General features: G+C 52.8%; 1 protein-coding gene across 10 annotated transcripts in view; it reads right to left on the bottom strand.

The window, feature by feature from the left end:
* The window catches only part of TMEM63C (transmembrane protein 63C), an 80,207-nt gene that overhangs the window by 27,487 nt on the left and 24,969 nt on the right, over positions 1–27,751 (bottom strand). For 4 of the 10 annotated variants that reach the window (XM_081510513.1, XM_081510506.1, XM_081510509.1 and 1 more), the window contains 5 exons: positions 7,432–7,571; positions 6,821–6,986; positions 6,210–6,289; positions 5,770–5,851; positions 1,308–1,345 (listed from right to left, as the gene is read on the bottom strand). Coding sequence is in view for 6 of the 10 variants with exons in the window: in XM_081510506.1 (XP_081366632.1) it covers positions 1,308–1,345; positions 5,770–5,851; positions 6,210–6,289; positions 6,821–6,970 (350 nt within the window). In the remaining 4 variants the exon portion in view is untranslated. Of the gene's footprint in view, positions 1–1,307; positions 1,346–5,769; positions 5,852–6,209; positions 6,290–6,429; positions 6,589–6,820; positions 6,987–7,431; positions 7,572–27,751 lie in introns of all 10 variants that reach the window. The other 6 variants (XR_014059601.1, XM_081510512.1, XR_014059600.1 and 3 more) reach the window with 3 other exon arrangements.

Genomic DNA, 27,751 nt, shown 5'->3' with positions numbered 1-27,751 from the left:
GGATGAGAGACTGCAGGTGAACTTTTATGTTTCTCTTAATGAAACTGTATTTATGCAAGCTTGCGCATGCTTTTCAAAATAAAGCAAAACTAGAGAAGGTGCCAAGAGATAAAAGTCTTCCCTCCACTCCACCAACATGGGGCTAAGAGTCCCAACCCCCACACAAACTAGTTGTATCACTTCCTGGGGACTCTGGTGAAAGAGGAAGGAAGACAAAAGGCCAAGGCCATGGGGAGTCCTCCGTCAGGGCTGGGGCTCAAACACCAGAGACTGCCAGTCCCAAGGCCAGCTCTGGATTCCCAAGGGCCAGTCAGGATGCCCTGCACCCCCATGGGGGTCCCAGGTCTGGGGAAAGAGAGGTGCCCTGGTGTGGCTCGTGTGGGTTGAGATGGGGTCTGGGGGCAACATCTGAATGCTCCCAGCAAGGCTCTTGAATGGTGGATGTGGAGACACACATGGAAGAAGCTCTAAGAGCCTTGGCAAAGAACCAAATGAGCAGGTCCAGGTGGACCCCTGTGCCATGGCCTCTGAGGAGCACTTAGGCAGCCCCCTAAGGCAAGCATCCCAGGCAAGGCTGGACCCTGGAGGAGGGAGTCAAAGGACGAGAAGGGCAGGCTGGATGGGAGCTATTTAGGGAGCACCCAGGAACATACAGGGCTCTGAGATGGAGACAGAGCTGTGTGCACACGAGTAAGTGTGTATGCACATATGTGTTCATGCAGTAGAGACACAGGGCTCTTATAAGAGCCTGCTCTGCTCCGCTGAGGCATCTGGATGGTATGAGGCAATCAGGAGCTGACAGGTGACTGGGGGTCTCTCTCCTTGCCAAGGGGGTCTGACACTAAAGAGATTCAGAGGATGCAGAGGGCCAGGGGTTATCCCTCCGGAGTGGGCACAGAGGCTGGGAAACAAAGCCTGCCCTTCTCTCTGGTGGTTTTCTTTTTTCCATCTTGGCAAATATGAGGAATGATGTTCACATGGAGAAAAGCAAACAACACGTGGGAAGGACTTCTTTTTCCTCGTGTGGCCTTCATAAAAGCATTTTTACAAGCCTGTGAAAGTGGTCCTTTCCTGAGAACTGTGGCAGAGGGAAACCGGGCTGTGGGCACCCTCCAGTTCCCATTTCACCAACCGGAACCCTGGAAAGCAGCCCTTTTCCCAGGATGGGCTGCAGTGGGCGGCAGGGCGTGGGGAGTGGAGGATGGGGCACAGAGTTCGGGCCCCAGGCCCAGTCCTGTGGGGAACGAGACCCACCCCCCACCCTCCTGCAGATGAGGCCCCACGGCTCAGAAAATTTAGGCACTTACTTCATGGTGATGGTGTTGAAAAACCAGGAATAGAAGCCCTGGGGGAAAAGGAGAGAAAGTGTGAGAAACCCAGCACCGGCACGTCCAAGGCAGCGAGGCAGTGTCTGAGGCTTCCTCCCCAGGCAAGGCCCGGACCGGAAGAGGTGCCGAGGGGGATGTCTTTTCGAAAGTCGGACATCCTGTGACAGGCAGTGGGGGCCTAGAGGGTGGGCTTTGGACTGGAGGGAGAGAAGGGACTCTGGGGTGGGCATCAGTTGCTTTCTGTTTGTTCCTTGTTGCTTCCTTCTGGGAAATGCCCCTTCCCCAAGCATGTGGCCCGGTGGGCTGTCCCTCAAGAAGGCTTCTGCCACGAGTGGCCAGTTGACCAACAGGAGCATGACCCAAGTGGGGCCAAACAGAATGTTCTTAAGGGAATTGACATGGCATGGCTTCCTCTGGGTTCTTGCCTCTTGGTCAACACCAGGCAGCCTGGAGAGGCTCGGTGAGTCTCTGATGCCACACGCAGCAGTCTGCCTGAGAAAAAAGCCCAGTCAGACAAGGGAGGACCAGAGAGGGATCCTGGTGGCAATGCAGGACTTCCTGGATCCAGCTGGACCTGAAACAGATATTTCTCCTAATTTCTCCACACTCAAGCCACACATCACCCTTTTGTTATAACTGTAAGCTTGACCTGGGTTTCTTCTTCTGCACCTGAGAGCCCTGTCAATTGTGCCTTTCTCTAAGGGTCTTGCTGTCTGGAGTTCCCGGGTGATGGGAAAAGGTATCCTTGGCCAGAGACTCGGGGCAGAGGGGAAGCCTGGAGAGGGAGTCAGCTTGGGAACTGTGTGCGTAAGATGGGTAGAGGGCCATGGCTCTAAAAGCCACCAGATGTGGTAGCTGGTTAAGTCGCTCTGATGCTTGCTTGCTTCTGGGATTCCAGAGAGTTTGGCAAAACCTTAGAAAAGGTTGCAGTTCCTGACTGACCCCATTTGGGTCACGAGCACATCAGTGAACTGTGCACCCCCCCTCTCAGTTGAACCATGTGGATTAGGGAATAGCTATTCAAAATGTGGTGCTGGAGAAGACTCTTGAGAGTCCCTCGGACTGCAAGGAAATCAGACCAGTCAATCTGAAAGGAAATCAACCCTGAATATTCATTGAAAGGACTGTTGCTGAAGCTAAAGCTCTGATACTTTGGCCACCTGATGTGAAGAGCTGACTCTTTGGAAAGGTTCCTGATGCTGGTAAAGATTGAAGGCAGGAGGAGAAGTGGACCACAGAGGATGAGATGGTTGGAGGGCATCACCAACTGGATGGATGTGAGTTTGAGCAAGCTCCAGGAATGGGTGATGGACAGGGAAGCCTGGCATGCTGCAGTCCATGGGGTCACAAAGAGTTGGACATAACTGAGTGACTAAACAACAACACATTTCCCAAAAGGAAGCAAGGAGAGGCTGGTAAACAAGAAACAAAAGGAAAGCTCCTTGCTACCTTCAGTGTAAGGCCCACCTTCCAGGCCTCCTCGCTGTGTTGGGTGGGTTGACAGTGGGAATGCCTCTCGGGGGAATCATTCCCCTAGCTATGACCTAAGGAACTAAGACAGGGATAAAAGCCTGGGTGTGAGGCAGAGCAATGAAGGGACAGAGTATGATGGTGGCAGCGGCGACTGGGAAAGTCCCAGGCAGTGGGTGAATTGCTAGACAAGACTGGGCTTGACTCTCAAGACTGGCCACCCCTCCCCACATGGAGAGTCTTTCCCCATCACCCACCACTGGGCCAACTTGCAGTTCATTAAGACAGTGGGCAGGTTTGCTGAGGGACCCTAGTGGTTATGTGGAGCGGAGGACCACCAGTCAAAGGGCAGAGGTCGTGAGTCGAAGTGTGGTCTATACACTCGTGAAGAATGCACGGACACAGATGTGTGTGACCCTGTGTGGATCTGTTCTCTTTCTCATACACACACACACACACACACACACTCCCCTGCATACACATCACAGCTCTGAAAGGCATAAACCATTCCAAAAACTTAGCAGCTGAATAGCGGGCCTGAGAAGCAGACGTATCTTCTCTCTTCTCCCCGCCCTGAGGAAATGGTCACAGGCTCCCAGGAGCCAGCTCAGCTGACAAGATCGAGTGACGGTGGTCAGTCCACTGCACCCACCTCGGGGGCCCCACCCTCCCCAATCCAGCCGCACCTGTCCTGACTTGCTCGTGGCACTATGGGGAGACCCGCTGGCTTCACTCATGCCGCTCAGCCAGGCTAGAGGCTTGCCACCTGCTGGGAGCCCTCACCACACTCTCCCCCTGGGTGTAATTTCTACCCTCATCTGTTTGACTGCCCCACTGCTGCCATAATGATTTACCTTCTAAATATTTTTAAAACAAAATGTCACTGTGCAGAAAAAAAAAAAAACCACTACAAAGCCAAAGCGATGTTTCCAAAAGTAAATCTGAGAATCACCTTGCAAGGTAGGTGTTACTGTCCTCATTGGACAGAGGAAACCTCCAAGACGTGAACTGTCTGAGGCTCCCGGCCTGGCCCGGGGCAGGTCTTAGCAAGGAAAGGGACCAGGTCTCTTGGAGGGATGAAAATGGAAGGAATAGGGTTCTACCTACTCACTGCCTCCAGCAAATATGTATCAGATACTAATGACACGACAGGGTGGACCGGGTGCTGGGACAATGGTAAGTGAGACCAGAACAACACTGTTCTCAAGGAGGGAAGTGGGCACGCTTGACTGACTGTAGAATGGGGAATCATCGCAGTCTGAGTTAAGAGCACAGAAGAAAAGGAGTGCGTTTTCTCTGAGGCTATAACAAGAGATCTGGATCCAGATGGAAAGGACAGGGATCCTGGGAAAGTGGTGCTTGAGCTGAAACCTGAACAAAGCCTGGGTGTGTTAGCCAGAGAGGGGCCCGTGGGCAGTGGGGAGGGGGTGAGCAGGTGAAGGGTGTGGGGCGAGAAGGAGGGTCGGAAAGATGGCCAGTGTGGTGGAGGGTGGGGCTGTTGGGAGGAAAAGAGAGACAGGGACAGGTGGGCAAGAGGCCCAACCATGAGCCCATGGCAGTTGACTCGAAGAGCATTAGGAAGCCACTGAAAGCTTACACAGGGGGCCCTGTGTCCCTGTTCATGGAGTTCACTCTGGATGGAGCAGAGGGCACACGTGGGCCGAAAGAGACCGATTAGAGGCTATGATGCTCATCCAGGCCAAAGACTGATGGAGGCTGGACTGCGGGCTGGTGGGAGAGGTGGAGAGAGACGAAAGTGGGAAGGTGCAAGCAACACAATTGGGCAACAAGCCGGCCATGCCTAGGGGCCTGGATGAGAGCAACTACACGTACTTGAGTGGATGATGGGAAGAGTCAGACCAGGGGTCCAGGGATGAGTGGCAGGGTTAGGGGAGGAAATCACAGCATATTGAATCCGAAACGCCCTTACAATATTTTGAAGGCCACTGGATAAACAGGGCCAGAGCTCAGAGGAAGGTTTAACTGGAGATAGGAATTTAGGAGGGATCCATGTAGAACTGGGGGCTTCCCTGATAGTTCAGTTGGTAAAGAATCCACCTATAATGCAGGAGACCCCAGTTCGATTCTTGGGTCGGGAAGATCCGCTGGAGAAGGGATAAGCTACCCACTCCAGTATTCTTGGGCTTCCCTGGTGGCTTAGCTGGTGAAGAATGCAGGAGACCTGGGTTCGATCCCTGGCTTGGGAAGATCCCCTGGAGAAGGGAAAGGCTACCCACTCCAGTATTCTGGCCTGGAGAATTCCATGGACTGTATAGTCCATGGGGTCGCAAAGAGTCAGACCCGACTGAGCGACTTTCACTTTCACTTTCGTGTAGAACTGAAGTCGTGAGTGAGTGTGGATGACATGGCCTGAGGCTGGGGGGTCTCCCGGTGTGGAGGAGGCACCGACAGAGGGAAACCCCAAAGAGCAGGATGCCATGGAAGCCGCTGGAAGTGCTTTCCTCTGACCAAGAAGGGAAGGTGGCCCACAGACTCAGGCGGCTCTGAGAGATGAGATGAGAGGAGAACCGAGGAGAGTCCATTGGATTTCGTGACGTGGGGCTGTGGGTGACCCTGGGGCTATCTGGGTGGGAGCCACGGGTGAGAGGGAGGTGAGCAGGCGGAGATGGCAAGCCAGACCTCTCTTCTGACTTCCGCTCAAGACCACCCACCCCTGAGCACCATCCAGAGCATGTTAGCTCCGCTCTGTCGCGCTGGCGGGCCTCCTTGTTCCCTTTATCCTCTGTGCCCTAACCACCCCCATTCTCTTGGCGCCTTAGGAGGCAGCTGGGGCAGTATCTCTGTATTTCCGCTGGGGAAACAGGCTTGGCAAGGTTGAGGCATTTGTCCAAGATCACATGGCTGCGAGTGCTTGGTGTGGCCCCTGCTGATGAGCCCGACCCTTCCTGCACATGCCCGGGCCACCTGTCCAGAGCCAGCCCTCCCCGGACCAGGCCCCCTCAGCACCCACCTTGTCCCTGTGCTCCATCTCCAGGGAGATGTCCGAGGGGGACGTCTTCTCGCTCTGCTCCCCATAGATCAGCGAGGTCAGGCTGCCAGCCAGGAAAGGGGAGGTAGACAAGGAGAGAAGGCTCTTAGGTGCCTGCCTTGCTGTCTTGCCCACTCCCGGGGTGGAGGACCAGGGTCCCCTCCTGCCCAGGAGCAGACACACCAGCTCTGGGCATCTTGGGGAGTCGTGATCCAGAATGTCTGAAAAAAGAGTGGCCTTGGGTCCAGAGGGGGCTGCCCTCCGGAAGTCACCTCTGTGCTGGGAGGGACGAGCCGGGCGGGGGCGGTAATGAGATGCCGCCTGCTGACACCTGTGCAGCTTGGGGGCAGGTCAGAGCCGTCTCCTGGTCACGGCAGCACATGCCCCGAGGAAGCTAGATCCCCACCCCGGCCCCTCCTCACCTGTCGTTGTGTATCAGCAGAGCCAGGCGCCCATAGTCCCACGCGGCTTTCCGGAGGAAGGAATAAACCAAGACGATGACCTGCGGGCCAGGAAAAGGGCAAGAGAGTTCACAGATGCCTTCCCCTCGACTCACCCCTGCATTCCCAAGGGGAAGACTGTCCCTGAGGGCCCCAGGGGCTCCCCTCTAGGTGGCCAGCTCTGTCAGGGTAGGGATCATGCCTTTTTCAAGGCCCAGTGCTCAGCAGCATCCTGGCACAGAGTGGTTGCTCAGAGTTGGTTGAATGAAGGTGGCACGTTTGGAACAACGGACGAGAGTACTCCTTGAAGAAGCCACCAAGGAGCCAGATGGGAGGCTCAAGGGCACTGGCCAAGGGGGACCTTCGGTCAAGGGTGCAAGAAAGAGAATCATGGATTTGGCTGTATCCAAAGCCCCCTCTTCTCCAAGGTGCACCCGCCCCGGGCTGCCCTGGGCAGGCTGACATTCAGCCGGTTCCCGTGGCTGCGGCTGGTGTCCACAGACAGGTGGGGCCCCTTGTATCACTTGGGAAAGCTGGACCATGCACCCTGGGTGAGACCCCTCTGTTTGCCCTCCACAGTGCCCAGCACTCACCACCCACAAGATGATGTTGAGGAACAATACAGTCGGGATACCCCCAAAGGGCTGCCCCTTTAGGACGGTGTTCCGAGAGCTGAAGCAGTCATCCACCGTGAAGTTCCGGGGTTTCCCCACCAAATTCAGGTTGCTTGGCAAGACAGTCATCCTGCGAGGCTCCCTGCTGGAGAGGGGTCCCCAGGTGAGACACGAGGCCCCCCTCCCCCCACACTGTGCAAGATACGGAAGCCTGTCAGGGAGCTGTGAGGGGTATGCTGAGCTTATAACTGGTCAAGGCAAGCTCAGCCCTCAGATGGCACGCAAGCCTGTCCTGTAAGAGACCAACTTCCTCAAACCCAGGGCCAAGATGGCAGAATAACCCAGCTACATTGGTAAATGCACATCCAGTAGGTCTTCCTACTTCTACCTCTGTGACGTTTTTCTTGAACAAACCTCACAAAGGTCTCAGGGAGAAAATATTCAGTTGAGAGGATGGCACCACCACATCACGGGATGCCCATGCAGACAGGGCCATTAACGGTCGTCTTTATCATCTTACGGCTCTCTGGTCCAGTTTCCGGGAAAGGCCAATCGCTTCTAAGACTAAGTAATGTAAGAATGTAGAGTACCTGGCACACCACAGGGACTTCGCTATTCCACCTCGAACTTGACCAGAGAGATCAGCACCCCTTCAGGGTCGTGAGCCAATGCAGTGAGCCTGAGACTCAGATGCAGAGTTCACTGTCAGGGACATCCGCATTCTTCAGGCCTAGGTAAGAGCGGAAAGTGTGAATGAAAACCGGGGGTAACCGGCAGCTGCTTGGACTTACCTGCAAAGTGGCTCCGATTTGAAATGATCACTTGTTTTGGCTCCAGACTACTACATCACACCCTAGAGATTCTTCACTCTCATTCAAGAAAAGCAGGCTTGTTCATTCAACAAATATTTGGTGAACAACTGCTTCGTGCTAGACTAATAGTGAGCAAGACCAAAAAAAACCCCTCCCTTATGGAATTCTAGTGGGGAGTCACAGTTCAGGGGTGGGAGTGAGGTTAGGATTGTAAGGAGGGTGATTGGGGAAGGCCTCACAAAGAGGATGCCATCTGCACAAAGACTTGAAGAGGGAGAAAACCATCTGGCTGTGTGGGAAGGGCGCTGCAGGCAGAGCAAAAGCCTGGGGTTGGTGGATGGAGTGGCAGGGGTTGGGGTGTCGTGTGGTGGTGGAAGCTTGTCTGGAGCGAGGAAGACTTAAGGGGCCAGCGTGGCTGGACAGGGAAGAGTGAAGGGCGTGGGGGTGCCTGAGCAAAGGAGTGACATGAAGTGACTCATAGTTTGAAGGGGTCACTTGTACTAAGACTAAATGGGGGTGAGGGCAAGTAGAGGGGGTCAGTTGGGAGGAATTTGTGGCAAGCCAGGCAAGAGGTCTTGCTGGGAAAGATTGAAGGTGGGAGGAGAAGGGGACGACAGAGGATGAGATGGTTGGATGGCCTCACCGACGTGATGGACGTGAGTTTGAGTAAGCTCTGGGAGTTGGTGATGGACTGGGAGGCCTGGCGTGCTGCAGTCCATGGGGTTGCAAAGAGTCAGACACAACTGAGTGACTGAACTGAACTGAATCGAGGCAAGAGATAGTTGAAGCCTGGACTGGGATGGGAGCCGTGAATCGGTGAGAAGGGGGTCAGACTTCGGAAATATTTTGAAGGTGGAGCCAACCAGATTTGCTGATAGATTGAATAAGGAGCATGAAACAGACGAGTCCAGGATGACTAAGGTTGTGGAATAAGCAACTGGAAACTGGAGGTGCTGTTACTGGATGGGGAAGACAGGACATGCTGGGTGGGAGGTGCAGGGCGTGGGGACTGGGAGCTGGGTCGTGGACACGCTGGGCAGGCTGTGGGCTGTGTGTCTGCAGTGCAGAGCAGAGATTGGAGACACGACATGGGAGTGGCCGGTATGGAGACAGAACTTGGGTTTTCCTACTTTCTGCTCCCCTCTCTTTCTGCCTAGGTTGCCCACCATTTTATTACCCCAGGTCACTGGTTAACACATTCACACTAACATGTTTAGCCAAATGTACAATTATTAATAGTTTATATTGGGCACAATATATTTTAAACAGTAAGCCATCTGCTGGAGAGTCAGAGTAGAAGCTATGGCATTCCTGGGGTCTCTTGGCGGATGGGGCCGGCATCTCAGCCTTCGTGGGCTCTGAGTCAGCTGCTGCATGAAATGACAGTTCTGCCAGTGGCCACTGGGGGGGGGGGCCCTTGTTGAGGAAGCAGGTGGAAAAAGGAGGCAGGCACGTCCATTAAGTCTGAAGGCCTAGTGGAGAGACTTTGCCTACTTGAATCAGTTCTCCAAGGAGCCTCTCAATCAGGCCTGGTGGCCCAACTCAGCTACGGGGGTGCTGCAAAAGAACAGATGCAGTGGCGAGTCCCCCAGACCTAGGAACCCAGGCAGTCTTTGCTGGTGGCACCCTCCACCCAGGCCCCTTCTCCTCCTCTAAGCTCCAGATGCCCTTTCTTTATCACATGCGTGTTTCACAAATAGTTTTTCGCCGTCTTGTTTGTTTTTTCATTTTTGTCACGGTATCTTTTGAAGCGCCAAAGTCACAAATTTTGACAGTCCAATGTATCAAATTTTCTTTTATGGGTCATGCTTTTGGTACTGTGTCTGAGAAATCTTTGCCTAACCCAAGATCTTAAAGATTTTCCTTGATGTTTCTCTGTCTTAGAGTTTTTGCTCTTACATCAAAGTCTGTGATCCATTTTGAGTTAATTTTTGCATATGGTGTGAAGTAAGGGTCTAAGCTCATGTGGGGGAGTATGTGGCTGTCCAGTTGCCCAGCAGCTTTAAAAGGAGGGGAACAATTTATAAGCCCTTCTCTGGGCTTTCTGGGGACTGGAACCAGGCCAAGGATGTGAAAGAGCTTGGTGAGCTGCTGTCCAACCACAAGGACTCGAGACTGTTATTATTTGGTTGATACTGTGTTTGATGAGCCCGGGAAGGGATTCCTGGGCTGTGAAGAACTCTGGTTCCCATCTGGATCTAAGAAGGTTTTGAGTTCTGGATGCTCTTCTTTTTACTCATCAACTCCCACTATGTTAGTCTCTCTTATTCCGAAAGAACCGCCCCCTCTCTCCCTCCGTTTCAACCTTCCACAAAGAAGGACTGCATACTTACTATAAGCCAGGCATCATGCCAGGCTCTAGGGGCCTGGCAGACATGGTTCCCACCTGCATGAGGCTCCCAGACTCACTGGGGGGGACACAGAAGCACACAAGGCACATGCCTCTGCCCTCCTGCACTGCCATAGCCCGGAGCCACGGGGAGGACTCGCCATCAAGTAGTCTACAGAACCTTCTGTGGGAAAGTGACCTCTGTGCCAGGACAGCACAGTGCGCTGGGGAAGCGTGGGCAGAGGAAACTGAACTGGCAAAGACGCGGGGCAGAGACAGAGCCTGGAGGTTTGGGAAAGTGAAAATGAATACTCGCGGCTCCAGTGTCGGATGGGTCGCTGGTCTGTTCTGTCATTTGTTCATTCATTCATTCAACAAGAATTCACTGAGGATCTACTCTCGCCAGGCCCTGTGCAGACCCTGGAAGTACAAACATGCATTCCTCCTCTTTAGGGAGTTCGCAGCCTTTGGGATCCGGGGAGAGGAATGCTGTTGAGAAGCCTGGCCCCAGGCTGCTATTCTGCCCTGGAGGACCCAGCTACAAGGTTCCAGCTTCTAAATTTAGAGTGGAGTGGAATCTAGCCAGCAAGGTTGGGTCAGGTGCGGGCTTTCAGCTTATCTGCAGCCCAGCCTGAAGGGGAGGTGAGAAAGGAAAAGAGAGAATACAGCCTCACCTCCACCTCACTACCGTCCTCAGCTTTCTCAGCAGCAAGCAGAGGCAGTAATGAGGGAGGCTGTTGTGTTGCCATGGAAACACGGAGTAGCACCCAACCTTTTCTCCTCACCCCTACACCGTGCCTGGACATTCCTCCTCCCTTCTTTCCAGAAGGCGAGCATTCTGGAGGTAGAGCTAGCTCTTGTGGACAGAGGACAGAAAGAGGACAGAGGATAGAAAGTTTTCTGGTAATCAGAGCATCAGCCCCCAAAATAATAAAACTTGAAATCCGAGGGTGTTAAAGGAGCACAAAGCAGGGGCACCATTTGCCTGGTGCAGCAGGCATCAAGGAACTCTTCCCTTTGAGCATGAATTTCACAGCAGAGCACAGGGACGCTGGCTATTCAGGGCATCTCTCTGGAGTCAGACTGCCTCGGCTTAAGTCCCAGAACCACCCTTGAAAGCGGTATGACAATGGACGGTGACTTCACCACTCTGAGCCTCAGTTTCCAAATCCGGAAAGTGGGGATAATAACAGAACTGCCTCTCAGGGTTACTGTGAAGAGGAAATAAGATAATTTACACAAAGCCCTTCACATGGTGCTTGGGGATATGTGTTCAAAATGAGCCAGCACCGGGATCACTGTCATTAGCTTATTTGTGAGATGGCAATGAGTGGCCCAGACTGGACCATTGCTAGTCGCCTTCCCCCTACTCCACTCTGCAACAGGCAAAAGGAGAGATGGAGAGTGAGGGAAGGACTTTACAGGGTCCTCAAACTGCAGCCTGTGGGTGGTGCTGCTTCTGCTCTTCCTGTACATGAAAAGTAAATGTCAGCCTTGCTTTTTGGACCAAGGAGGGGCAGCGAGAGAGGATGCTAAGGCTGGCTGGTGAGTCAGGAGTCTCAGGTCCCTTCAGTTGCACATCTTATCTGATAGGGAAGTGTGAGGCTTTCCTCACCTCCCCTTTCTGCCCCACCCTAAAACATCTACTTCTAGCTTTATTGATTACGCCAAAGTCTTTGGCTGTGTAGATCACAACAAACTGTGGAAAATTCTTCAAGAGATGGAAAGACCAGACCACCTTACCTGCCTCCTGAGAAATCTATATGCAAGTCAAGAAGCAACGGTTAGAACCAGACATGGAACAACGGACTGGTTCCAAATTGGGAAAGGAGTACGTCAAGACTGTATGTTGTCACTGTGCTTATTTAACTTGTATGCAGAGTACATCATGCGAAATGCCAGGCTGGATGAAGCACAAGCTGGGATCAAGAATGGTGGCAGAAATATCAATAACCTCAGATATGCAGATGATACCACCTTTATGGCAGAAAGTGAAGAGGAACTAAAGAGCCTCTTGATGAAGGTGAAAGAGGAGAGTGAAAAAGTTGGCTTAAAATTCAACATTCAGAAAACTAAGATCATGGCATCCAGTCCCATCACTTCATGGCAAATAGATGGGGAAACAGTGGAAATAGTGAGAGACTATTTTTTTGGGCTCCAAAATCACTGCAGATGGTGAGGGAAGCCATGAAATTAAAAGATGCTTGCTCCTTGGAAGAAAAACTATGATCAACCTAGACAGCATATTAAAAATCAGAGACGTTACTTTGCCTACAAAGGCCCGTCTAGTCAAAGCTATGATTTTTCCATAATCATGTATGGATGTGAGAGTTGGACTATAAAGAAAGCTGAGTGCTGAAGAATTGATGCTTTTGAACCGTGGTGTTGGAGAAGACTCTTGAGAGTCCCTTGGACTGCAAGGAGATCCAACCAGTCCATCCTGAAAGAAATCAGTCTTGAACAGTCATTGGAAGGACTGATGCTGAAGCTGAAACTCCGATATTCTGGTCACCTGATGCAAAGAACTGACTCTTTTGAAAAGACCCTGATGCTGGGAAAGATTGAAGGCAGGAGAAGAAGGGGACAACAGAGGATGAGATGGTTAGATGGCATCACCGACTTGAAGGACATGAATTTGAGTAAGCTCTGGGAGTTGGTGATGGACAGGGAGGCCTGGTGTGCTGCAGTCCATGGGGTTGCAAAGAGTCAGACACGACTGAGCAACTGAACTGAACTGAGTCTCTGGTGGCACCAGCTGGAGGCTCAGCAGTCCCAGGCCTCAGCAGAGTTGAACTGGCTTTGTCTTTGTTACTCCTCTTGCCCATCATCACTTCTAGGCTTCCAGACCTGGCCTACTTACAGCTCCTGCTGTCCCAACTAGCCAGGCCAGCACCTTCCACCACGGTTCCTTCCAGGAGAGCTGGCCATCTCAAGGCCAAGTCTTCTGTGCATGCTCAGTTGCTCAGCAGTGTCCAGCTCTTTGTGACCCCAGGGACTGTAGCCAGCCAGGCTCCTCTGTCCATGGGATTTCCCAGGTGAGAAAACGGGGCTGGATTGCCATTCCCTTCTCCAGGGGATCTTCCCGACCCACGGATCAAAGTCATATCTCTTACGTCTCCTGCATTGGCAGACAGGTTCTTTACCACTAGTGCTACCTGGGAAGCCCCATGTCCTCTGTGGTGGAGCCCAAATCCCAGAGTTTAGCTGGTTCAGGAAGCCGTAGAGGGGGCCAGTCTTATTAACAGCTAATCTTTATTGAGCACTTATTATAGGAAAATAATACCAGCTCATGTAATCCTCAGAAGTACCCAAGGGTACTAGAATCATCCCTATATGAAAGAGAAAGCTAAGGCTCAGAGAGGTTAAATAACTTGCCCAAGGTCACGATGCTGGTAAGTGGCAGACCTGGCCCTTGAACCCAGGCAGTTCATAACCCTCTGCTCTGATACCCCCAGACCCTCTGGGCCTCTGCTGGGTTGGCAGAGTTGGGCAGGAGTCAGGGAGAGGGAATGACCTTGCTTAAGCCCTTGTCCAGAGATAGAGCCTTTCCTAGTCCAGTCTCTCAGGGTGGGGCAGAGGAAGGTACTGTGGACTGAGGGATCCCAGGAAAGCCGGACTCTAGGCCACCTGTGGGCAGGTATCTTCCCTGTTCTGGCCTCCTGTCTGTAAGATGAGGGGTTTGGTTGGGAGGTCTCTGAGGACCAGGCTGGAGCCAAGGATCCCAGGGGTCCCAGAAGCACAGCGACACCCACGAAGCCTGCAGCCTAAGCTGACTCTGCTCCACGATCCCCTTGAGTTCTCAGGAACTGGTCCACAGGGCTTGGCCATTGATTTGTAGACGAGAATCACTGCAGCCACTCGCTGTGTCCCAGGGGAAGAAGCTGTGGATGGGGAGCCACCCTGATCCTCTCCCCCAAGCCTTTCCCCACCAGGGCACATGAAGCCACAGCGCCTGCCCTGCCCCCTCCTGCCCTCTGGCCTTCTCAGTCTCTTCAATAATTCAACAGCTTTTGTTCACAACAAGAAAGATTATTTTCCATGGTTCTGGACTTCAAAAAAAAAAAAACCCCAAAAACACAGGATTCCTGGTCTTGGGCACCGGTCCCATTTCCCCTCCTCTCTGGGTTTTTCCTTATATCCCACCCCGCCCCCCACCCTCAGGTCTGTCCCCACCCCCACCCTTCCAGGACAAAAGCTCAGGTTCACTCTCACCACTGGGGGGCGGTTACTCTGGGGGACCGGGAGGAGGGGGAGCGGCTGTTACAGTGAGGGTTCTGGTTCCTGTCTTTCCCTCCCCACCATGCCAGCTGGCTATGAACCTGCCCCTAAGTGTCAGTAAGTCTTTCCTTGTTTTGAACTGCCCTTGAGTCTCCTCACATCTTCATAGCTAAAGATGGGCGTCCCTGGTGGCTCAGACAGTAAAAGCATCTGCCTGCAATGCGGGACACCCAGGTTCGATCCCTGGGTCAGGAAGATCCCCTGGAGAAGGAAATGGCAACCCACTCTAGTATTCTTGCCTGGAAAATTCCATGGATGGAGGAGCCTGTTGGGCTACAGTCCCTGGGGTCACAAAGAGTCGGACACGACAGTGATTTCACTAAGGATGGTTTGCCCAACATTACAAATGGGTCACCAGCAGGCTAAGAGATTTGCCTAAGGGTGGGGAAGTTGGGCTTCCCAGGTGGCGCTAGTGGTATAGAACCTGCCTGCCAATGCAAGAAGATGCGAGTTCGATCCCTGGGTTGAGAAGATCCCATGGAGAAGGGAATAGCAACCCACTCCAGTATTCTTGCCTGGAGAATCCCACGGATAGAGGAGCCTGGAGGGCGATGGTCCACAAAGAGTCAGACACGACTGAAGCCACGTAGCACGCATGCACGGGGAAGTTGGTAAATTTGGGATCAGAACTTCAGTTTTCTGGCTCCTCATTCAGCACTCTTGCGCATGGACCAGAGATCCTCAGCCTGGGGGTGGGGGACACTGGAATTACCTGGAAGGTGTTAAATAGATACAGAAGACTCACGCCCCACTCCAGACTTCAGATATGAGAATCTCCAGTCAATTTTTATGTGCAGCCAAGAAAAAGAAACAGCAGCTTAAGACCTCTAGGGTTATTTGATCTAGATAAGGGGTTCTTGAAGATCTAAAAGGTTTTCTGACTACCCTTAAATAAGGAGTGAGGATGAGGAAGTTTTGGGATAAAGGACTGCAGCTAGTGTCCCTAAAGTTGTGTCGCTGTGGGGCAGCTCATGAGACCAGTCCTTATATTCATTTCTCAGGAGATCTCCCTTCACCAGCACCACCCCCCCCCCACCGCACTGCCCCCAGCTCTTTCTGAGACTGTGGAATGTTGGCCGGAAATCTAAAGAGACCTGCATCGCCTCTTCCTTTGAATCCCCAAACTCTTGCATTTCTCCCTGGGTCAGAGGTCAATGGCCCGGCCACTTCTTCCGGGGCCACCACGCCTGCCTGCTCTCCTGTCCCCATGTGTCTCAGGGCTGCTCCTCCTGCCCTGATCGAGCTTGAGCCGCTTCTTCCTGGCCTTGGCTGCAGCCTTGGTCTCAACCACAGTACAAGCCCCTCGGTCCAGCTCAAGGCCTTCCTCCAGTGAGTGGCCTGGGTTGGACCTTGTCCCCACTCTCTTTGCACAGCCAGCCTTTGCCAGCACTGCCTGGCATGCTTCTTCTGGTTTTCCATGCACAAGAGTTGCTGATTCCCCTGACAAATCTGTGGGCTCCTTGATGGCAGCGGCTGCATCATTGTGGTTCCCCCACAATGACCAGCACGTACAGGCCTTGGAGAAAGATACATGGGCCTTTATCCAGGGCCACATTTGGGGTGAGAAATAAAATGTAGGTGATTTGCACATGTTTTGCATAGTGTGCAGAGGGTACCTGAGTCATTCATTTTTGCCTCCCCACAGCACATTGTTGGTTACTGAGTCATGCTCCCCATGTCACAGCGCAGAGTAGAGACAGCATGTGATTTTGGGTCAGGAGGTCCGGTGTAGACCTGGCTCTATTATTTGTTAGCTGCTACTTAACTTCTTGCTGTTCACTTCTACCTTTTATAAAGTGAAAGGAAAAGGGAAGTCGCTCAGTTATGCCCGACTCTTTGCAACCCCATGGACTGTAGCCCACCAGGCTCCTCTGTCCATGGGATTCTCCAGGCAAGAATACTGGTATGGGTTGCCATTTCCTTCTCCAGGGAATCTTCCTGACACAGGGATCAAACCCAGGTCTCCCACACTGCAGGCAGACTCTTTACTGTCTGAGCCACCAACGAACATAATTATGTCTATCCTGCCTATATCAGAGTCATGATGAAGATTGCTTAAAGGAGATAGTACATGGAGACATTTTTATAAACTGTAAGTACCCCAAATGTGGGTTGCTGCCTTTGCTAGCCTCTTTCTAGGATTAAGGTCAGCCTTCATTCAGAAGCTCCTAAATGGTCCCCTCCATCACCCCTGTAGCCAGCCCCAGCGTGGGGTGAGTGGGTTGGGGTTCCATTTTGTCATCTCTCCAGCTAAGAGCAGAAGCCCACTCAGCACCACGGACAGCACCACACCAGGCAGCTCCTTTCTGGGGCTGCTTCTCTCTGCCAGGGCCCTGTGAGCAGTGTGCGACGATACCTCTGGCCCAATAATAAGAATGCCAGATAACAGCTACTGAATGAATTCTTTGTGCCAGGCACTGTGCCAAGTCTCTTAATGCATCAACTGGGTTAACAACAAACCTATCAGATTGCCTGTTGGGTACAGCAGATGGCCTTCGGCATCTATTCCCACCTCTTGCTAGTATACCTGCCTATATTGCAGAAGCTAGAAAGCTGAAAACTACATTTACAACACTCCCTTGCAGCTGGGGTTTTAAACAGAGATCGAGTTCCATCGATTAGATGCAGTGGAGATAGATTTATAAGGTGGAAGCCATCTTCCCGCCGCCCTTGCTGTGTTCTGCTGACAAACAATGTTGAGGAGGGGAAGGAGTTCTCTGCAGCAGATCAATACCCAGTCTTTGGCTCCCGGGGAGGAGGGGCGAGAGGACACTGGAGTAGGCTGCAGAGGCTCCTAGGTCCTGGCTTGCAAGAAAGAGAATATAGAATTCATGGCTCCAGTAGTCCCATCTTGGCTGTGGCTCAGAAGCAGTTAAATCAGTTCTGCTCCGTTTTGAAGACCCAGGTTCTAACCCTTCTGGTGATTCATGAGTATGTAATTCTCTGGTTTAAATTCTGTTTGCTTAAGTTCCTTAGAGTGGTTTTTGCTTTCTGTACTAACAATGGGGAGGCACTATTATTATCCCATCTTGGGCACAGAGAAGTTAAGTGATGGCCTAGTTCAGGCAGCCAGCGAGCAGAGGGACCTGAGTCTGGGACAGCTGACTCCCCAGCCCCCTTCCCAACCATTTTGCCATGTGCCACCCCCAAGGCAGAGAACACCAGCAAACATCCCAGGAAACAGGAACAAAGCTCCCAGAGGCTAAAGACAGAAGCTAAACAGAGAAGAGAAAAAGCTGACAGAGAATCCCAGGGATGAACTCCAGGCCCAAGTAGACACAGCCCATGACAAATCCTCAGAAGAAGGAGGGGGAGGAGAGGACACGGATGTTTGTGGAGGGCCAGACTGGGCCCCGGTGCCTTCACATGCCTGTCCCCCCGATCACTACGCACGCCTCACAAGCCAGGTCAGAGGCGGCAGCCTAAAAGGTGGGTATCAGTAGACCCATTCTCCAGGTAGAGAAACTGAGGCTCACAGAAGTCAAGCAATGGGCCTAAAGCTACACAGCTGGGGAGAGACAGAGGCAGAATTGAAATCTAAGAGTCTGGTTCCACCACATCACATGACCTCTGAAGGCACCATGTGGGCAGAGAGCTGCCTTGCCCATTTAGGGAAAGCTGTATTTCTGGGCTTCAGGAAGACAGCACCTCACTCCCCCACCCAGGATCTCTACTACATCCCAGGGGCTCTCCTCTAACTGGGAGAAAAGGCTGAGGGGGTAAAAGGGGCTGCAGGGCAGCCAGGGGAGACTGTAGCCACTTGGACCTGGGGTGCAGGCTGAGTGTGCTGGCTCCCCCTTCAACCGCCTTCCCTCTGGGTGCCCCCCACCCCCACCCTGCAGGAGTCCCTCTGCTTGCTGGAAAGGTTCCTTCCTTGCCCTCCACACTCTGCACCCCCACCCACAGCCCATGCCTTTTTGCCTGAAAGTCAATGAGCCACCATAACTGTGTTCAAATAAGGCTGGAGGTGGGGGAGAGGCAGCGGGGGGAACGTCATCAAGACCCCGCCCCTGGGAGCCAGGCAGTGACGACAATACACCACACCGGGAGAAGGAGAGACAACGCCCTACTTGTGCTAAAAACACAAAGTAGAGAGTGAAAACAGCAGGCTATAACAATGATTATAGCGAGCTAGATGATTTCAGTTCAAAAAGAAAGGCAGGGGCGGGGGTATAAAAAACCAAAATTATACCTGCAGAAAAAAAGACCAGCTATCACTGGGTGGTGGAACTAATTTCTTTCATTAGCATTTGAAAAGTATTTTCTGAATTTGAAAAACCATTAAACATAAGCATATATTATTATTTACAATTAGAAAAAAATCCTATTCAAAAAGGCAGGCTTGCTATTTCTAGTAGTCATGTATGGATGTGAGAGCTGGACTATAAAGAAAGCTGAGTGCTGAAGAATTGATGCTTTTGAACTGTGGTGTTGGAGAAGACTCTTGAGAGTCCCTTGGACTGCAAGGAGATCCAACCAGTCCATCCTAAAGGAAATCAGTCCTGAATATCCAGTGGAAGGACTGATGTTGAAGCTGAAACTCCAGTACTTTGGCCACCTGATGCAAAGAGCTGACTCTTTTGAAAAGACCCTGATGCTGGGAAAGATTGAAGGCAGGAGAAGGGGATGACAGAGGATGAGATGGTTGGATGGCATCAATGATGCAATCGACTTGAGTTTGAGTAAACTTCGGGAGTTGGTGATGGACAGGGAGGCCTGGCGTGCTGCAGTCCATGGGGTCGCAGAGTCAGACATGACTGAGTGACTGAACAGAACTGAACTGAATTGAACACACAATCAGCTTCTCCTCATCCTTTGGCATCAAACCTTTCTCCTTCCCCCCTTGAGTGGCCTCATCGTGACCAGCTCCCACTCAAGCTTGTCAGTGGGGTGGAGAGGGTGGAGAGGGTGCAGGGGCCAGGCCCTTGGGGTGGCCCAGGGTTCCTGCCTGCCAGCTGCCTGCTCAGAAAGAAGAGTGAAGGCCTGAATCTGAGGCCACTTCCTCCCCGCTCCATCTACAGGGCCTGGCTGGGCCAGGGGCACCATGTGGGCCAAGGTGGCCATTAGCCTGCCCTCCCTACCCAGATCAAGAGCTCCTCCAGCAGCTGCAGTGCTGGCCGCATGGTGAAGACCCAGGTGCAGTAACCAGGGAGGGGGGGTCCCTGGTGCCCCAGGGCAGCTCTCACCTGGGCAAGTGGGGGCCAGCCTCCCTTCCCAAAGACCTCACACTGATCAATCAGTGGAAGATCAGGACCACTAAAGCCCCAGTAGCATAGTTGGGGGCAGTCTAAACCTAGATCCCCATGGGGAAGGGAACAAAGGAGAGACAGGAGCCTCCTGGGCTGGGCCTGGCCGCTGGACTGTCTCCGCAGTACCTGACAGGGGCACACGTTCTTCCAGGTGACGAAGTGTGTTTACAGTTATCATCCCACCTGACCCCCAACAGCCCTGTGGCAGCAGGGGTAATAACTGTCCCCATCCTCAGAGGATGCTGAGGCCCAGAGAGGGTGAGGAGCCTACCCAGGGTCACACAGCCTGCAGTGGTGAGGCAGATGGAGGCAGGAGTCTGAAGCCAAGGCCTGAGATTTTCCATAGCTCCTTCTGACATCTCAGCTCTTGGCCCCTGGCCTGCTCTAGGCGGAGGCCCCCTTGGCCCTGAGTCTCCTCCAGTCTCGTCTCCCCCGTCTCCCTAGAAGGAGCCTCAGCTCCAGTGGATGGGCAGCCCCTGTCCCTCAAAGGCCTTGGGTTTCTCTGCTCCCTCCACCCCTTTCCTTTGTGGAAAGGCCTCATGAACATCCCCATAGAAGGATGCTCCACTGTCCATCCAGCTCAGCTTGGCTTCCTCCGGGCTCCCTAGGTCTCAGCAAACTCATCCTCCCTTCATTTACCCTCTCCTGTGGCACTAAGGAGGATGAGATGGACCTCTCATTTCACCAGCCACATTCTAGAAGGGTTGTGTCAAAGGCCTTGGCTAAGAGGCAATTACAACATACAGTCTGTAAGAAGGGCTGCCCCAGGGACAGGACTAACTGGGAGGGGTGTGGAGCCCAATCAGTGGTGTCCAGGGACCCTTCCAGGACCAGGTGAGCCTCAGTGGTCCTGCAGGTCATGATGGAATCTTCTGGAAGGGCTCTCTGTAGCTCTTCTTGACTTAGCCAACAAGGCCTGCCCATGGCTCCAGCTCCATCTCACCCACCTCTCCCCCTCATTTCCATCCTCTGGCCCCTCTCTCTGTCCCTCAGTGCCTGAAGCATGCCACCTTCCCTCCTGCCTTTGCATATGCCAGCCCTCCTACCTGGAATACTCCCCCCGACTCTGAGTTAACGCATTCTCCCACTAGTTAATCTCAGCTCTATTTCTGCCTTCTTAGCGAACAGCTCCAGTCCAGGTCACGCCCCCACATCTCATGCTTCAGGCCATCCTGGGAGACAGACAGAGCTTGGCACTTAGGTGTGGGCCCCTAGTGAGACTGGGCTCCTGGGATCCAAACCCTACCTCTGCTATTTACTAGCTCCATGTCTTTAGGCAAATGTCTTGACCTCCCCGGGCCTCAGTTTCCTTATCTGTAAAGTGAGGATGTTAATAGCATCTACCTGACCGGGTGAATGTGAGGATTTCATGAACCAATTCACATGAAACACTCAGAACAGTGCCTAGCACATACCCATGGCTCAGTACGGCAGTGTATTATTTCCTTGTAACCACCGCATGCATGTGTGCTCAGTTCCTCAGTCAGGTCTGACTCTTTGAGACTCCATGGACTACAACCCGCCAGGCTCCTCTGTCCACAGAATTCTCCAGGCAAGAATACTCGACATTGCCATTTACTCCTCCAGAGGATCTTCCCCACCCAGGGATCAAACGCACATCTCCTATGTCTCCTGCATTGCAGGCGGATTCTCTACCACTGTGCCACCTGGGAAGCCCCCGGGTACCTAGTCCCTCTGATGTTTATTCATGGAATGACACAGCAAATGGCTGCCTCCCTAGGTGGATGGAAAGCTCCTTGATGATAGTGCCCAGGGGCTGTATTTGCTCATTATTTGCTCTGCTCTGCTGGGTAGAGCACAGTGCTTTACAAATATTTGTTGAAGAAAGGGATGATCGGCAGCGGGACTAGGGCGGGTCTCATCTGGCCCCGTGATCTCAGACTCAGCATCTTGGCTGGAAAGGCTCTTACAGACCCTCTAGTCCAAGCCCCTCCTTCCTCACATGAGCGAAGGCTGCTGCTGGCTCACATTTCCGCAGCTCGCAGTCTCACGGGAAGGGCTACGGCTCCACTCTGTCCGCACCACCCGCCCCCCTGCCCTCCACCAGGCTCCCTCATTCAGAGGTTTGGGGGCATGATGAAATCTTGGACCAAGGTATCCATTTATGTCAGAAAAAGAAAGAAAGTGAAGTCACTCAGTCATGTCCGACACTTTGCGACCCCATGGACTGTAGCCTGCCAGGTTCCTCCGTCCATGGGATTTTCCAGGCAAGAGTACTGGAGTGGGTTGCCATTTCCTTCTCCAGGGGATCTTCCCAACCCAGGGATGGAACCTGGGTCTCCTGCATTGGAAGCAGACACTTTACGGTCTGAGCCACCAGGATTTAGGAAGAAAAAAAAAGGTGCCACGTCATCTCATATCTGAGTGTTGGGGAAAACATCCACACCCTCTGCAACCCAGTGAAGCTGCAGGCTTTGATTCAACCTGAGTTATTGCTGTAGTTTCCGTCTCCGTGGTAGTAAGTCTGGACTGAGCCTTCAGCTAAAGGCTCAGCAGCGGCAGGACCCCCTCCCCTAGGCTAAGATGCCAGCAGTGCGGCTTCCTCCTCAGCCTCTTGTCTGATGGACTCCTCTGCAGTGGACTGAGAGTGGGGGCAGCTGGGATGGAGCCACGGCGGAGGGAGGCCCCAGTTCATCTGCGTCCGCGCCAGGAGGAAGGCGCCCGATGGCAGGAGCAAATAGGTGGGATGCTACGGGGCGCCGTCCCAGCCCAGCTCCGCCTGCCGTCAGAGGGGCTCCGGTGGTGGACGGTGTCGCAGGATGGCGGGAGGCGGAGAGGCCCAAGAATCTTGCAGCCAGGAGGCTGAACCCTGGCCCACACAGGCCAACCAGCTGTTGATGAATCGCTGCTGTGCAGACAGAGCCAGCCTTCACTGAACGCCTTGCTCTGTGCCCCGCACTGGACTAGGAAGTGGGGAGGACGGCAGAGGGCTCTGCCCTCGGTGGGCACACCGTCAGATGAGAGCAATCAGAGCAAAGAGGAAGAGGTGCCCCTGTGAAGAGAGATGCCCACGCCACTGTTGGTGCCCCTGCCCGCGTCTGGACTTTTCTCAGGAAGGAAACTCAAAAACCTCTTGACCGGGGCTGCCTCGAGGCAGGGAGAGAAAGGATGACTTTCCATGATATCCTCCTTTCTACTTTTTGGATTTTGTACTAAGGTGATAACTAACCAAACCAAACCAAAAAAAAAAGTCAAACAAAGATGACAAGCACCACATGACAGGTACTACCACAGGGGCAGCAACTCCATGCTGGGCCTGGGGAGGGATAAGGGGCAGCCCTGACATCAAGGGACCCAGAGTTCTCATCTGCAAGGGGTGTGGGGGGGGCAGGGCTCAGTCTCTGTACCTTGGGATGTGTGAACCTACTTACTGGGTTGAAGGTTATCTCTCCAAAGTGCATGTCTACTTCTCACATCATATAGCCTTTATTTGTATAATATGTATGGTGATGGCAGGTGACTGGACTTATTGTGGTGGTCATTTTGCAATATATACAAATATCAGATCATGTTGTATAACTGAAACTAATATAATGTTATCAATTATACTACAATTAAAAAAATACAACCTAAAAAATTTACAACCTTATTTAAAAATAGGGAATCTGCAGAGATACGGGGGCTTCCCAGGTGGCACTAGTGGTAAAGAACCCGCCTGCCAATGCAGGAGACGTGAGAGGTGTGGGTTCGATCCATGAGTCAGGAAGATCCCCTGGAGGAGGGCATGGCAACCCATTCCAGTATTCTTGCCTGGAGAATCCCAAGGACAGAGGAGCCTGGTGGGCTACAGTCCACAGCGTTGCAAAGAGTCGGACATGATTGAAGCGACTTATCACGCAAGCAGAGATATTACTTAAAATGAAACCATACTGCATTAAGGTGGGCCCTGAATTCAGTGACTGCATTCTTACAATAAGGCCACATGGAGAGACACATAGAGAAGAAAACCACATGAAGACAGAAGCAGAGATCAGCAAAGGAACACCCAGGGTCATCACAACCACCAGAAACTGGAAGAAGCAAAGATTCTTCCCTAGAGCCTGCAGAAGGAGCACAGCCCTGCCAACAGCTTGATTTTGGACTTACAGCCTCCAGAGCTATGAGAGAGCCAATGTCTGTCACCCAGATTATGTTAATTTGTTAAACCTGCCCCAGGAAACAAGACAACTGGCCTACGCATTTGTGTCTGTGCATTCTGAGGTGTGTGTATCAATGGCTTTGGAGTCTGTGTGTGTCTGTGTGTGCTTGGGAATGTATTTATGACTGTAATTTGAATTTTAGGTGTTATATGTATTTGGGGGTACATGCGTGTTTGTGTGTTCATTTATGTGCAGTTTTGTGTGTACATTTATGTGTGTGTGTGTATGCGTGTGCTTTGGTGTGTTTGAAAGCTGCTGTGTATACAGTCAACGATCTCTAAAGCCTCTCTTGGCCCTAACCTTCCAGAAGCCTGCCCTGGGGCTCCTGCGGCTGCCGAGGTTGGCCTTGAGAGAAATTCGGGCCGGGGTAGAGGAGAGGGACCAGCATCAAGCCTGGGTTGGTGCAGCCCCTCCTCTGGTCTAGGGGTGCCTGGGAAAGGGGGTGGTCTGCTGGGAGAGTGCCCTCCATTACACCTGTTCTGTTGGTAAAAGGGTCTCAAGGTTAGGAGTGTGGGTCTTGCAGGAGCCATATCCTGGGGGCCCAGACTGACAGCCTTCTTGGAGTCCTTCCAAAGAGCAGAGACCCCTGAGAGAGAGAGAGACCCCTCCCATGAATCTAGGTTACTCTGAAACATGAGAGCAGTGGTTCTCAAACTTTGGTTTGAGTGTCACCTGAAGGGCTTGTTACACAGCAGATGGCTGGGGCCTGGGCCCCACGGCAGAGGGTCTGATGCAGCAGGGGTCGGGTGGAGCCTGAGGGTCTGCATCTCGAATAAGATCCTGGGTGATGCTGACACTGCTGGGCTGGGATCTTGCTTTGAGAATCACCGCGTTAGCCCATACAATAGGGGATGGGGTTCCTCCTCCATCTCCCCCAGGCCTTGCAGCAGGCATCCACATCTTTTAGGACAGGCCCCAGAAAAGTCAGGGCTGGCAGGCTCAGTTCTATTCTCACGGTCTGTCTTTCACAGTCACCCACCTATTAATCACGAAATCATTTATTCAGTAAAATAATGGGCCCTGTTCCCTGCACTCAAGACACTGACAGTCTAGGCACAAGATTCCTGTGGGTACACAGATCTGCCAGAGAAACCAGGACAGCTCTGCCTGAGTGAACTCCAGAGGCCCGCTGGAGGGATGCTGGGAGCACTGAGGAGGAGCCTTGGCTGAGGCTGCAGCAACCTGAGAAGGCTGCCTGGGGGAGGTGTCAGCCAAAGTTAGCTCTTAAGGGAGGAACGACCGTAGTCACATTAACTGAAGGCTTACTGCCAGGCACTGTGCTGAGTGAGACTTTGCAAACACGCGCTCTTTCAAGACTCACAATAGGAGGGAACTATTGTTGCTGAAAGGAGAATTGAGCCCAGGGTGCTTCCGGTAGCCACATTCCCAAACCTTGAGACTACAAGGGGATGGATCCTGACCTGAAGACGAGTTGTGGTGTGGAGGCCAGGGCGGGGCATTCCAGGAGGAGACTGCGTGTGCACCCCTGCGGAGGGAAGCGGGCTCAGACGGCCTTCCCCCTCCCCCCCGGCTGGAAACCACTCCCTCAGGCAGCATCAGGGAGGGACAGCGGGGAGCTGGAAAGAGGCAGAGGGAAGATGCTCTCTGATCACAGCGGCTCCAGCGAAGCTGGGAGCCAGATGGCAGCGGCTGTGGGTCTGGCTCACATGGTTTCCCGTGGCCTGGGGCCAGAGTGGGGACACAGGGGCCTGAGAACCACAGGGCTACGGGGCTGGGGCGCTCTATTTACAGATCTGCTTGTGATGAAGCTTAGCCCCAAAGAGAGGCTGAGGGGTGACTGGCCGGCACAACCTCCATGACTTAGGGTGGCCCCTCAGTCCCTGGCCCCCAGGCAGCCTCTGTGTGCCCCAGACCTGCTCAGCTGGAGCACACGCTCCCAGGCCGGGAGCCAGCCTCCCTACAACCTTGCTCTCACCTCTTGGCGGGGAGGGTAAGGAAAGCCACTCTGAGCCAGGCTGAATGAGTACTCAAATAGTGAGCTGAATGCAGAGGACGGAACCAGAGGGTATGAGGTTCAGCTGCAGCAAGAGGTGTTCTAATCAAACACAAGGAAGAGCACTGGCCTGGGACGCTCAAGGGACAAGAGAGATTTTCTTCTGGGGAGGAGACCTAACCTTGTGTCTTTGTGATAGTCTGTCTGTCTGGAAAACATACGGTGGGGATTTCTCTCTCTCCTCTTTCACTACTTCTCCAGCAAATCTCACCCACGCTTTTAGTTCCTTTTCTCCTTTCCTGCTGGCTTCCCATTTCTGCCTTCTTTCTCTAAGTGGGCAAAGGCTCCCCTGGGCTTGTCTCAGTGTTGCTGAGCTTGGGCACACTCCACCCAGCCAGTGTTCACTGAGCCCTCCACCTGCCGGAGGTGAAAGAACCACAGACTCTGCCTGGCAGGGGAGAGATCAGACAGTTCAACCAAGGCCCACATTCAAGGCAGAATAAGGGCCATGCAATGAGAAAGATACAAGCCAAAGTGATAGGGCTGAGAGACCATGGATTCAGGGGGCCAGGGAAGGCTTCAGACAGGGACAGGTGGGATTTCTCGGCTGGCAGAAGACAGTGGGGGCAGTCTTCTGTTTGGACAAAGGGGGCAGATGAGTAGAGAAGGGAAGCATAGAGTGGAATATTCCAGAAATGGCAGATTAGATTGGTTTGACTGCAGAGGTGGGGTGAGAAGAATCTGGTATGATAACAGGCAGGTTGGGGACCATGAGGTCCTGAATTTCAGGCTGAATGATTTGCATGTAATACTGTAGACAGCAGGAAGCTATTGAAGGTTCCAGAGGAAGAGCATGGCATTATCTGGGCTGAGACTGGAAGGGAGTCTAGACTGTGCTCCTATGCTAGTAGCTCCTGAAAGGCACCGGGCCCTGATTCTGAGTCCATTGACTTCTCAGGGGGTCCCCAAGGGGAGCAGACAACTGGTGTCTCAAATGTCACTGTTTTGGTGAGGCTTGTCCTAATGATCCAACCAGTCTTTCCTAAAGGAAATCAGTCCTGAATATTCACTGGAAGGACTGATGCTGAAACTCCAATATTTTGGCCACCTGATGTGAAGAACCGACTCATTTGAAAAGACCCTGATCCTGGGAAAGATTGAAAGCGGGAGAAGGGGACGACAGAGGATGAGATGGTTGGATGGCATCACCGACTCGATGGACATGGGTTTGAGTAAACTCTGGGAGTTGGTGATGGACAGGGAGGCCTGGCGTGCTGCAGTCCATGGGGTCACAGAGAGTCGGACATGACTGAGCGAGTAAACTGAACTCAACTGTCCTGATGATCTTATTTATCAACTCTGGCACTCCCCCTTTTTCTTCTCTGTGTTTCCGTCACATTCATTGCCTTCTAACATCCTTCATCCGTGGTTTATGCTGTTTATCGTCTGCTCCACCCTCATTGGAATGAAGGCCACACGAGGAAAAGGTCTATGTTTTACTTGCTGCTCAATATTCCAGTGCCTAGCAGAGTGCCTGGAATCCCAACAAATCCATTCATGTGTGGAATGAATCAAGAGAAAAATTCCACCCTGCATGAACCAGCGTGGTCTGCTTTGTCTCCTCCCTGTCGCTTCGCTCCTGGCTTCCTGAGCTTGGCAGTGCTCGAGTGGAAAAATCTCTGAGACAGAATTCTGCTTCTTCCCTGCTGTGCCTCTCATCCTTGCCAGGAGTCTGGGAAGATTTGGACTGTTCCTTCTCCCTTCCTCTGCCAAAAACACTTCCCTTCATCTTAGAGTAGGGGCCAGGCAAGGAAAATTTCAGTCGAGGGAAGCAAGAGGCTCGCAGCCCTGAGGCAGCCCCACCTGGCAGCCTGGAACAACTCTGATGGGCTCATCGGAATAACTGCAAATTATTTTGCAGTATTATTAACGAGTGCCCACCCCTGCATGCACTGTAGAGGAGCTCTATGCATTTTGTTCCATTTGGGCCTCCCATTAACCCTATGGAGTGGGTGTTATCTTCCCATTCTACAGATGGGAAAATAGAGGCTCAGAGAGACTAACTGATAAGGCAGAATTCTTCCCACCAGCTGAGGCAGCCCCATTTTGAACACAGGTCTGTCCTCCT

Source organism: Giraffa tippelskirchi, chromosome 7 (assembly GCF_054371585.1).
Source record: "Giraffa tippelskirchi isolate mGirTip1 chromosome 7, T2T-mGirTip1v1.2.pri, whole genome shotgun sequence".
In the NCBI taxonomy this organism is placed as follows: domain Eukaryota; kingdom Metazoa; phylum Chordata; class Mammalia; order Artiodactyla; family Giraffidae; genus Giraffa; species Giraffa tippelskirchi.
This window is presented reverse-complemented; position numbering and strand designations above follow the sequence as displayed.